Source organism: Bicyclus anynana, chromosome 22 (genome assembly GCF_947172395.1).
Source record: "Bicyclus anynana chromosome 22, ilBicAnyn1.1, whole genome shotgun sequence".
NCBI lineage: Eukaryota > Metazoa > Arthropoda > Insecta > Lepidoptera > Nymphalidae > Bicyclus > Bicyclus anynana.
The window spans coordinates 12034782-12047348 of record NC_069104.1 but is presented as its reverse complement, the minus strand read 5'-3'; the positions used below and the strand labels follow the sequence as shown (position 1 = coordinate 12047348).

Sequence of the window (12567 nt, the reverse complement as noted above, 5' to 3'; positions counted from 1 at the left end):
ATACTTACCTACCGTAAAATATTCTAAATTAATTAATATAATAATCATGCCTAAAACTATTCAAGGGTTATGGCTGTACGGTGTAATGCTTTTGCTTTTTCCCTAGGGAAATAATAGTTTAAAAAATTGATAACTTAATTCGATTTTTTCTGAAATATTAAATTCAAGTCATAACTTGTTACGTTCATTAATAATAGTAGTATTAATAGTAGTTACTTTTAAATAGTCTTTAATTAAATTGCTAAAAAATATAAACGTTATAAAAGTCTCTAAGGTGAATGTGGGCTGTATGAAGTTTATTTAGAGTTAACGACAAATTTTTAGCGTACCTGCTTATTATAAAAGATCTTTCAAGTAATTATGAACCTGATATTTACAATGTCTCTATTTTTGGGTGTATAATTACATTAAAACTTGTTTTTAAATTAATGTGACTTACTGGTCCCATTCACATTGCGTCCGATTATCTTATTGGACCCGTTCGGTTGCGTCGCGGGGGTGTGCGGGGGCACCCGTCCCGTTTCCTCGCCCGGGCTTTCCATATCTCCCTTCTCACTCGCACACATTAACCCGCCAATTACGAACTTCACAACTTTTCAAATCTACATCATAGATAAACACTGGCTAGAAAAAAAAGAGCTAGATAACAAAAAAAAAATTTAAGTTTTTTTTTAAATAATAATCCGGTTGGAGTTCCCGCGCTTTCGTGTTCGAATGGTCGCGTTCGTAAATAAAAAAGATGGCGGTCGCGGACGTGAACGCTCTGTAGAGTGCGCGTCGCGACTGAACGCATCCAAGTTCGTGTCAGTGAAGCCCTACAGTGCAGCTGCATCGCCCCGCCCAAAGCACCCTTGTGGAGGGGTGCCTTTGCCCCACATTTTCCTTTTGCTTACATAAAAAAGTAATATAAAGGACAGACGAATTTCTGCTAATGTATGGGTAGTTTGGCGTCTTTGGGGGAAGGGATTGAAAGGGTTCCACCGTGAGGGCTGTAGGGATGGCGTTTTTTAAATTAGGAACGCTGTTACGCTTTGTTATTCGTGTTTTGTTACAAAACTAATTTTAACAAAATTACTTTTAGGTATAGTAGTAAAACTTGTCTCTTGGTTCAGTGGTGAATTAGCTTTGAATTAGAATTGGGTTCAACCAATTCCAAACTAAGAAATAGCTACTAAGTTTTTCTAAAAATTAAATATTTTTAAGAGACGTGATAGCCCAGTGGATATGACCTCTGACTTCGATTCGGAGGGGGTAGGTTCGAATCCGGTCCGGGCATGCACCTCCAACTTTTCAGTTATGTACATTTTAAGAAATTAAATATCACTTGTCTCAAACGATGAAGAAAAATCAACATGAGAATTTTCTTATTCTCTACGTGTGTGAAGTCTGCAAATTCGCATTGGGTCAGCGTAATGGACTAAGGCCTACCACCTGTCATTCTGAGAGGAGACTCCTGCTCAATAGTGAGCTGAACATGGGTTGTTAATGATGGTTGTAAAGACGTTGATGTTACTATCCGTGCCTCAAACAGCACGTTTAATCTTTAGTTCCAGTCCCCAGTTAATATAATTAACATAATGTGATATTGATTGTTATACAGTTAAACATTAGCTACTCCTGAAGCCCATCAACTTTCATTGAAGCAGCGTGGTAGGTCTGAGATCTGATCTGATGAAGAAGAAGAAAGATGAAGAATCTGAGATCAAAATCCCCTCTCTCTCCAAACAGAATTATCTTAAGGAAAACAGATAATTTTGATAAATAAGCAAATATAACATCGTGGGTGTATCACCACTAACTTTCAGTAAAATGCTAACAACTTAGCATTTTACTGAAAATAGAAAAATTCAGTATATAGCCTGAACCTGTTCGATTAATATAAAATACTTGCGGACGCCCGCGACTTCGTCCGCGTGGATTTCAGTTTTTAAAATCCCGCGGGAACCATGGATTTTTCCGGGATGAAAATTCTAGTAGCCGCTTCAGTAGCCGCAGCGTGCAGGCGGAACAAACATACACAGTTACACATCACGCAGAAAATTTCGGTTATACTGATTATTTATAATATTACTAGCTGACACCGCGCGGCTTCACTCGCGTGGTTCCCGTTCCCGTAGGAATACGGGGATAATATATAGCCCATAGCCTTCCTCGATAAACGGGCTATCTAACATTGAAACAATTTTTCAAATTTAACCAGTAGCTCCTAAGATTAGCGCGTTTATACAAACAAACTTTTCAGCTTTATAATATTAGTAGGTATATAAAAATAATAAGTCTATAAATTTTTAATAATGTTTTGTATTTTGTACTTATATTGTTAAAAATTAAAAAAAAGAAGTAATAAATAAATGAGAGCCAATAAGTCTAATAACTTTAAAATTTTTATCTGAAAGTAAGTTGAAAATATAAAAGGCAGGTAGACGAATTCAACCTATATTTCATATCGCGGATGGTTTTTTGCAAATCTCGTGATACCGTTGCGGGGCAGCCATTTTATGGGTTTTTTATAGTTTCCACGAACGCGCCGCTTTGGGCCAGAGCTGAATTGAGCTTTTGTGACTGAACTGATTATTGCTTTAATAAACTTTAGACACGCACATCGAAGAGATTCATCTTACATTCATTAGCTCCGTGGTTAGTTCAGATATGGACCATGAGGTCCAGGGTTCGAATTCAGGCCAACAAAAAATACGTATTTGGAATTTTTCTTACAAAAAAAATCTATTATGATTATCTTCAATCAAAATTCTATTATGATACTAATAACAGACTTGATGTCGGGGGCCAGGTCTACCCTAGAAAATAACCCTAGATACGCCAATATTGGTGTTAATAATGACCGGGGCCGACGCATCACCGTCTTAAATTATGTTTACTCTAAGTTATGTGAACAGTCTCAGACTAATTAGATAAAGACCTGCCTCGCAAGACATTATTTTTCTGTCAAAGGATATGATCAACGATCTTATGCGATTATAAACACTGTCTCTATAGATCAAGATCTGCTGGATCAAGAGTCGGACACAGAAGGCAGTGATTCTTGAGACGGCGCGTATTGTGAGGAGGTTCCTCACTCTGGAGCCCTGACCACCAGTTGCTTGGGCACTCAAATGTCTCGCAACGGAAGGGATTTTTAATTGATTTTTTATAGATTTTTAATAGTGTTTTGTATTAGGTATATTTTGTATGCATAACATTGTTAGAAATTAAAAAAAGGTGAAATAAATAATTTAAAAACTAAATTATATACATCTAGATGAGTGTTGTAATACAGGCTAGACATAAAAAGAAACATCAATCATGAAACATGCAGTGTTATCAAGTCGTTTTCCGCGCTGCGAGTCGTTTTTCCCGCGCTTTCCACAAAAAGGGCGTCGGTTCCCACAGAGCAGGCTGCGCCGTTAGAGCATCGCGTTTCCAGCTAGCCGCGGCCAGCGGCAACCTTTCACCGTCGGAAAAACCTACACTGCCTTAACCGACCGCCCGATATTATTTGCAGAAAAACTGAGGCCATTGAACGAGAGATTCTACGTGGTGTATTTATATACAGTATATATGCAGTGGTGTGTACGGTGTTAATGGATTAAAATAATGTCGATGTTTCACATCTGCCAGGCGTCCCGTGACGGATTACATTTTTTTTTCGCATGTATCTTGTATGTATGTATCTAATATTCTTTATTATCTCACCGCTTAAACCGCTGAATAGATTCACGTAATTAATATATCGTTAGATTTGTCATAATAACCCAAATGTTCTTAGATATGTGAAAGCAACCAAGACGGCGACTGTGAGACGCTGTAAACTTTGGAATATTGCGATATGAATATCAAAGTTAAGGACTCATCAAGAGGATTTCAAAATGGTATATCATGGCCATATGGAAAAATCCTACAATTAGAAAAACGTTATTTATTAATCGCTATAAAAAATATGCGAGGCGGATGACTGGGTGCGAGCAGGTTAGGCAGTCGGGCAGTTTTTTTATTTTTTTTTATTATTGCCTTATTTAATGTTTAATGGACAATTTTTTTAGGAATTTTTGCAAGGGGTAATTTTAAAAAGGCGTTTAGTACGTCCTCTATACATACTCACGGAGGATTTTTTATCAACAAATGCTTAGATAAGCTTTAGGTACACGATTACAAGTAGTACACTGAAATTAAGGAAAACTGGTCTTTGTCTCTATGTGATTTTTTTTTAATAAAGAAAGAATTGAATTCCAATCTGTCTTGAGACCGTTGACCATATGTTGTACTAGTAAAGGAATTCTTATTGGAAATATGTATTTTTAGCTTATTTGTTAATAATATTAAAACGAAAATATAAATTAAAATATTTCCACTAAATAGCAGCAGCTTTCTCAAATAGACGGTGAAAGGTGCGCAGAATAGGTTGCGCACAAAAAAAGTAATGCTGTCATTCTTTCATCGAATTTTATTGCCCATATTATTTTCATACCGGGGGCTAAACTCCAAAAACTACAAAAAATCGTGTGCGTCTCGCCAGAAGTGATAACTGAAGCTTGCTGCCGAATGCGTGAGAGAAAAGTGAGCCAGAGTGGCGCCGTAACGCGTTACGTTACGCAGCGATTTACCCTCCTTAGTTGACTAGATAGAGTCGCAGCCCGCTCGTTTCGTGGCGCCGCTCTAGTAGTACGCCACTCTCTCGCAGTATGTTCTCACGCTCGTACGCGCCAGCACATCGCATTTCATTGCTAACGACCGCGACCAGTTTGAAGGTGTGTATGACACTTTGTTCCACCCTTTCACCTCTCTCTATAGTTTACGAGTTCCGTAGAACCTATAGCCATGTTACAGTTTTTCTAATGAAAATTGAGACTGAAATCGCCCGGCAAATTTAAATAAAAGTCCCAAAATTTCCAAAAATTTTAGTGCAAATATTGAACTGGAATAACTCAGTTCGGATACTTGCAATTGGTTTAAAGGTAACTTATGTTTTTACACATATAATGTGTTCTTCGAAGTTTTTTTTTATTCCAATTTCAGTCATAACTTTCAAACTCTACACATCAACTCTTTCTAGAAAAGCTTTGAAAACTAAAAAAATGTACGTTTGGGGATGACATTTTGTTGTCCATAGGTCACGTGACCCTTTCACCTCCCTCTAGCGTTCACCAGTTTCGTAGACCGTATAGTGTATTATTTAAGGACCGTATGACTTGATCAGAAAAATAAAAAAAAATCATTGTTGCGGAAAAAAATAACTGCTAAGGTTTTTAAAAGGGTTGTGTTGCTCCCAGACAAGGTCTTTTATATTTTAGATCAGGCTATATCACAAATGATCTAGAGCCAATAGTTCAATAAGAGAAGGAGAAACATCGCGAGAAAACCTGGGAATTTTCTTAATACTCAACGCGCGTGAAACCTGCTAATCCGCATTGGCCCAGCGTGGTGGACTAAGGCCTAACCCCTCTCATTCTGAGAGGAGACTCGTGTTCAATAGTGAGCTGAAATGGGTTGTTAATGAATAGCTCAATAGAGGGAGTATCAAAAGAAGAATTATTAAAGATTCATGAAAACAACCTGTTCTTTCTTCTGCAAGACTGATAGGCGTATACTGTCTTAAATCTAAAAGATTTATCGAAAGAGCTGTTATGTTAAGCTAGCTCTTTTCTATTCATTATCATCATCATCATGTCAGCCAATGGACGTCCACTGCAGGAAAGGCCTTTTGTAGGGACTTCCAAACATCACGATACTGAGTCATCTGCATTCAGCGAATCCCTGCGACTCGCTTGATGTCGTCAGTCCACCTGGTGGGCGGTCGACCAACACTGCACTTTCTGGTGCGTGGCCGCCAGTGCAGCACCTTGGCAGCCCAATTCTTCGCTATTAGTAAACTTTTCTATTAGTATACGATATAAACGAATAAATAAATAAACGAATCTATTTGGTGTCGTCTATTCACGTGATAGATATTCTATTTACACTTAAAAAAGAAGAAGAAATACTTTGTTGTAAGCAATCTCTACCAATCAATTCCTGATGAGAGGACTTGCGAAAAAAGAGCTAGTTATAGCAACGTTTTAATTCTCATAAGTCCGTCAACGGTACCCTATGAACAGGGCAACTTTCACTATTATCGATAATTCTTTATAAACTTACGTTTTCCTGTACGCTGCTACGTAATAGAAAAAACTTGTACATTATTATTTAGCTTAAGCTAACTTATCCTAACAACTATACAATTCATGTCCACGTGGAATGGTGGCAAGAATACTGGCTGCATTTCCGCGCTGGACAGCCAGGCTGATCCTTTGCGCAAAAAATGAGCCAGCCCTTCTGTCACCAGTCGAGGCAACAAGCCGCGGTGAAATGATTCGGTAAAATTTTTTGGCACTGCGACTCCATGGCCCAAGGGTCTCCACGGCAAAAGGTACAAATATGTAACTCTCTGTCAGAGAGGCATACTTGAGCCACTTACCGGTTTCTTACATAAACATTACATTTCATCATCATCATCATATCATTCATTTTTGTGGCCCGCACCGGTCACTAAACGCCGATACTAAACGCTGCCACACGCCACTCGCGCGATTATGATATTGTATGTGTGGGTTAAAAAGTAGCCACAGACCACAAGTGTCGACCACTGGCCACAAGTGACTGTCGCACGCTTCAGCTTTTTTTTTATTCTTTACAAGTTAGCCCTTGACTACAATCTCACCTGATGGTAAGTGATGATGCAGTCTAAGATGGAAGCGGGCTAACTTGTTAGGAGGAGGATGAAAATCCACACCCCTTTCGGTTTCTACACGACATCGTACCGGAACGCTTTATCGCTTAGCAGTACGTCGTTGCCGGTAGGGTCCCACCTCCCACCAGCCAGACCTGGACCATTTAAGAAAACCTCAATCGGCCCAGCCGGGGTTTGAACCCAGGACCTCCGTCTTGTAAATCCACCGCGAATACCACTGCGTCACGGAGATTATCATAATCTAAACTAGGAATACTGTACTACTATTTTTAATTTAAATGCGCAACTACCTCTCATTTTAGGGTTCTGTATCTCAAAATGTCCGAAAAAAAACTACTTCCATGATGACTCGAAGAGTACTTTAAGCCGGGGCCAATCTAGAACATCTTAAACATCGTTAAAAATAGTCAGGTACGTATCCCGCCAATCCGCTTTTGAGCAGCATGGTAGATCCAAGCTAAATCGCTTGGCAGTATGTCTAAGCCAGTAGGGTGATAACTAGCCATGGCCGAAGACTCCCTCCAGCCAGAGCTGGACCAATTAAAAAAACCTCAATTGGCCCAGCCGGGGTTCGAACCAGGACCTCCGTCTTGTAAATACACAAATTAAAAAACAACTTCCATTTATATCATACTTATATTTTAACATGCAAGAATATCGAAATCTAGATATAGTTAAGTTTCCATACTTCTCCATGTTTTACAATCATGAAATTGTGCAAAAAGATACTCTACGTTTGAACATAAAGCCATCCTGAAAATTATTGCTAACCTTTTTTACCAGGCGTCTAGTATAAACTCTGAAAACTTACGGTTCTTTCATAGTACAGTCAATATCTTTAAAACAGAGTTAAATACTGATATCGCAAATAAAAATACGCGTTAAAATTCACTAACACCAATAGTTTTGGAGTAATTTCCATTAATAAAGAGCCCTATTTTTTAAATCTGTAATTGTTTATAACTTATGTAATTGTTTATGTGCTGGTATGAAATTTTTGCACATTTTTCTATATATCATGACTAGTAGAATGAACGTTTTTTTGGTAAAGAAATGATATCTAAAGTAGAATTATCAATTTTTTTTAGATAAAAGTATATTGCCGAGTGGTTATAGCCTGGGCCGGGGATAGGCATTCCCTTTTGTAAGGAACCCTTGATGAGAGGCGAACGTATCGCACTTACCCGCTTTTTTCCATATCGCCTCATTACTTTGTTTGTACATACGCAAGTAAAGAGTCAATTACTTTCGCCTTAACCATCACACGAGTGTCAAGGGGACAGTTAATGAATTCCATTACTAATAAATGTCCATTCCGAGAACGGAAAATTTCAATAACTTTTTACCGAAACAAAGTTTTCGGAACGCGACGCGTCGGCGGCGACGAAAAACTTTCAAGATGGCGTCCGTGCTCGATGCAAAGTGGTTGGGAGGTGATAAAAAAATGAGTAGAAAGAAATAATAATTTTTATTTCATCTACAACACAATTTTATGATTAAAATTAAATTTTATAAATATATAAATTAAATTTTACGTTAATGATACTTGACTACCTCGTTGGTCCAATGGTGACTTCGGATCATTTCACTTTGGATCGGATTCGGTTCGGTCCTGGGTCGGGCTATCAATTAAGAAACTTTTGTTTCTTCTGAGATATTTTCAGTTAAATTCCGCTCTGGCCGGAGTTGGAAGTTGTACACCCGGAGAGCGATAATTATTGGACCTATCATCGATCGTAGATCGTTAGATGGGCCCCAAAGCGTCGCGGAATTGTCATTGGTGTCGTACATTGAGTAGGTACGTCATCACTCGTTTTTCTTTAATTATGTTGTGGTATGTATTTTTACACTTCCAAAATGAGCACGAAGGCATAAGGCATTGACTTAAAATTGTGCGTTCTTTAGTATGGAGGTATTAGTTATATCGATAAGGGCCTATTTATCAAATCTTTTTCACCTCTCTAGCTCAAAAATGACGCGTTTGCTGCTTAAAAACAGTGAGCAAAGGTGGTGTTTATTCAATAGATGAGTCAAAATTTTCATATTCTTTTGATTTTGGCTTTCTTTTCGCACAGTTATAAAACAGAGGAATTTATAGCAACTTAAAGACTTCATACAGTTATTTCACGGAACCAACAAAGTGGGGAATGGTCCACAATAATTGAATTCAAATTCCCCAATTCAGCGTGGCTTTTAATGTCATTAAATTTTTAGAACCTCGTTTTTTAAAGAGTAGGTAGGTACGTTCTTTGATAGTCTATGTCCATTGTCCAACAAACAGAAGAATTCAACAAGACAGACTCCACACCGTTATAGACACAATAAAACTATTTGATGATGAAAAAATGGCCGTCGGCACGATGGAAATGATAGAAATGGAAGTCTTTATATTTCATCGGCGTTGCTAGTTAATCTGGCGGAGTGGTGTGTTTTTGAAACCAATTCTCCATGGCACTATGACTTTTGATGTCATTAAATCTATAAAACCAAGTTTTTTGAAGAATACTACTTCCATTCATCCATAGTGTATGCTCAGTTAACAGAGGAATTCAACAAAATAAAGACTTCTTTATTTTAACGTACGTCTTTAACGTTATCCCCATGCATACAACCAATTACCCTACAAGTGATAAATGGTCCCCATTTAAGTTGAAATACCCCACAATTTAGCATTGTGGCTTTTTGATGTCATTATAGAAATCTCGTTTCTATAAAGTAGGTGCATGCTTACATAGTCTATGCCCAGATAAGAAACAGAAGAATTCAAGACATACCGTTAGGTATAGACACAATAAAACAATTTGATGATAAGGAAAAAATGGTCGTCGGCACGATGCAAATGGTGGTTTCAGAGTGGCAAAAAATAGAAAGGGAAGTCTTAGTATTTCATCGGCGTTGCCAGTTATTGTGGCGGAGTGGTGTGTTTTTGCGGGAATTCCATCGTCCGCGGCACGGTGGGTTTTTGCGCATCGCTCCCGAGTCTGGGAAGCGAAACGCCGCTGCTGCTGCGCGCGCAAAAACGCATCGCTCCCGCCATAACGCCGCTCAACAAAAACAGCGCCACTCGCGACATACGGTCCAGCGTTGCCAATGCCTATTTTCCCAATTCCCCGCAAATGGAAACGAAATTCCCCAATTTAGGGAATGAATTTTTTTCCAATTCCTACATGAACCTAATCAAAAAAAGTAAACTTAATGCAGTTTTATTAATTTTTTAAGGGATTTTACCATATTATCCGTTTAATTCGCTATTTTGTTTCAACATTAGAATCTAGTTGACTAAATCCCCAGGAACCATGGATTTTTCCGGGACAAAAGTAGCCTATGTTCTTCTCAAAGGTCCTATTTATCTTTAAACCAAATTTCATCCTAATCACTTTAGAAGTACTGTAAAAAGGTAACAAAGAGACATATTTTAGGTACATTCGCATTTTTATGAGGTATACGGATTACCCTAATTTGTTGTGTATATTTTATTTTGTCTCTAATAAGTAAGTAATTATTAAATGTCGTGTCGACTCCGCGACAGATGTAGAATTAAAAAAAAACTTACAATAGGAAAATGGTCCTAAATTGAGTTCCGATTCCCCGCAATTTGTGGAACTCCCCACAAATTGGCAACGCGCCATACGGATAGAATTAATGCGGCGCAACTCTTTAATTTTCTTCAAGAAAGCGCGGGAGGAAATGGTGTAATGAGTGTTGCCAGAAGCAAAAACCATCTGTATAATGACGTACCTCATTTATCCACTTTAATTCAGTTCTTGTTGGTGAGATGATAAAAAAATACGGCATTTTAAATGTACGCGCCAGCACATAGCGGCTTTTTGTGACTCGGTGTATCTAATTATGACGATTATTTATATAGTTACTCGTACATCTAAATTAGTCTTTAAGCGACATTTTACTGTGGTTACAGTAGTTTGTAATAGGCCATCTTGTTTTTTAGTAACTTTGCATTTTTTAATTAAGCCTCTTTTCGCCATATTAACCTATAAGTACCTATGTATGTATAACTGTGGACTGTACTCTAAGGCTCCTATAGGCAGACACTTTTTTTTGAGAAAATTGATATAAGATCACTTTAAAACGGATTTAATACTAAAGTTATGGGATTTAGCAATAAAATAACGAGCTTTTATAGTCAACTTTTACTTCAAAAATTATAGAAATTTTGACAATCAAAAACTTTTATTTTACTTTACTTTTCAATTTTTTTATTTTACTTTTCAATAACAAAATTAATCTTTTTTTTTTCACAATCTAATATATCAGTATCCAAAAACGTAAAACACCTATCTCTGGTAACAAATAGATATAAATTTTGACAACAGTATAGTAACGTTTTACTGGCAGTCAGTGCTGCACCAAGTTCTAGTTGATGGTTTTTATTTACGGGATATTCATCGGAAGATGCAACCTCCTCCCTTGTTGGTAGTTTTACACCTAAAACAAAAGTAAAATCGCGGAAAGTGGTGAGAATTAGGTTTTTTTTTTATTTTTTACAAGTTAGTCCTTAACTACAATCTCACCTGATGGTAAGTGATAATGTAATCTAAGATGGTAGCGGGCTAACTTGTTAGGAGTAAGAAGACTATCCACACCCCTTTCGGTTTCTACACGACATCGTACCGGAACGCTAAATCGATTGGCGGTACGTCTTTGCCGGTAGGATGGTAACTAGCCACGGCCGAAGTCTTCCAACAGCCAACTAGGTAAACTAAGAAAGCGAAAACATCAACAGCCTGTGACTACTAGACTCCACGTCCATACTTAAAGGTTAAATATCCTCGTAAAATCAATTAAAGTTTAGTAAATAAAAAACAGTTTATTATGTACTAGCCATCGCCCCGTGGTTTTACCCGCGAAATTTGCGTTCCCGTGAGTATACGGGGTAAAATATACACTCGCAAATAACGTGGCTTTCTAGTGCTAAAACAATGGGGATGACTAAGTTATATTATAAGTATATTGATCTTTATGAGACATTTGGATAAATAAGGTCAATATTAAAAAACTAAGATTATCTGGATGTTTCTAAAATAAATGAGATATATATAAAATATAACTTGGTCACCTTTGGGATTTTTGGAAAACTATTCAAATTAGTTTTAGATAATTAGGTGGTGTATCTACCGTTTGCGTTTTATCCATTAATTACGAGACACCCTGTATATTGTTCTGAGGATATGCAATAGAAATACCTAACCATAATTTACACAGAGGGGTGTAAGGGGGAGGCTAGTACCAGTCAGTCTCCCCAACTGCCAAACTCAGCTGCTCGTGGTGCGCCCTGCAGATGGACTGACAAGGCTCTGGCGACCGACGAATGGCGGTATATCCATTCCCACAGGCTAGATTACGAAATGCCTCAGGCCGGTGTCGGGCAGCAGCGACATCGGCGCGAGTAATCTAGCACTGCGCTGACCAACCCGCATGCCCAGCGTGGTCAGTACATTGTATGGACGGCAAAAACTAAACACAGCACCTAGTCCCCGGCAGCCCCGCTATTCCTGGCTCTGGCAGCGGTTACGGTAACGGCGGGGCAAGGGGTGTTAAGAATCTCCGACAGAGATTCCGCTGCCAACCCCGACCTGCTGAATCTATGAAGAAATCAAATGTTGTGTTCGCGTTCGTATATATCTATACGCGACGCTAATGATATTGGCGCTCATTGTCATTTGGTAATGGCGGTCCGCGGTCATAATGTCATTTTTATTAAGGTGCTGTCAATTTTAGTTCAAGTTTTAGCCGCGGAATTTCTTTCATGGCAAGAACTCTACTAAAACTTTTGCTAAAGTCCACCGAAAAAATCGAATTAATCTCTTAAAATACTCTTGTTC

At 38.2% G+C, this 12567-nt stretch overlaps 2 protein-coding genes across 2 annotated transcripts in view; one reads left to right on the top strand and one right to left on the bottom strand.

Moving 5' to 3' along the window:
• Positions 1-802, bottom strand: part of LOC112057708 (NGFI-A-binding protein homolog) — a 51662-nt gene extending 50860 nt beyond the window's left edge. The window contains exon 1 of the mRNA XM_024098229.2: positions 440-802. Coding sequence (XP_023953997.2) covers positions 440-566 — 127 coding nt within the window. The 5' untranslated portion in view covers positions 567-802. The remainder of the gene's footprint in view (positions 1-439) is intronic.
• The window catches only part of LOC112057716 (uncharacterized), a 241449-nt gene that overhangs the window by 120109 nt on the left and 108773 nt on the right, over positions 1-12567 (top strand). The gene's annotated exons all lie outside the window — the stretch shown is intronic.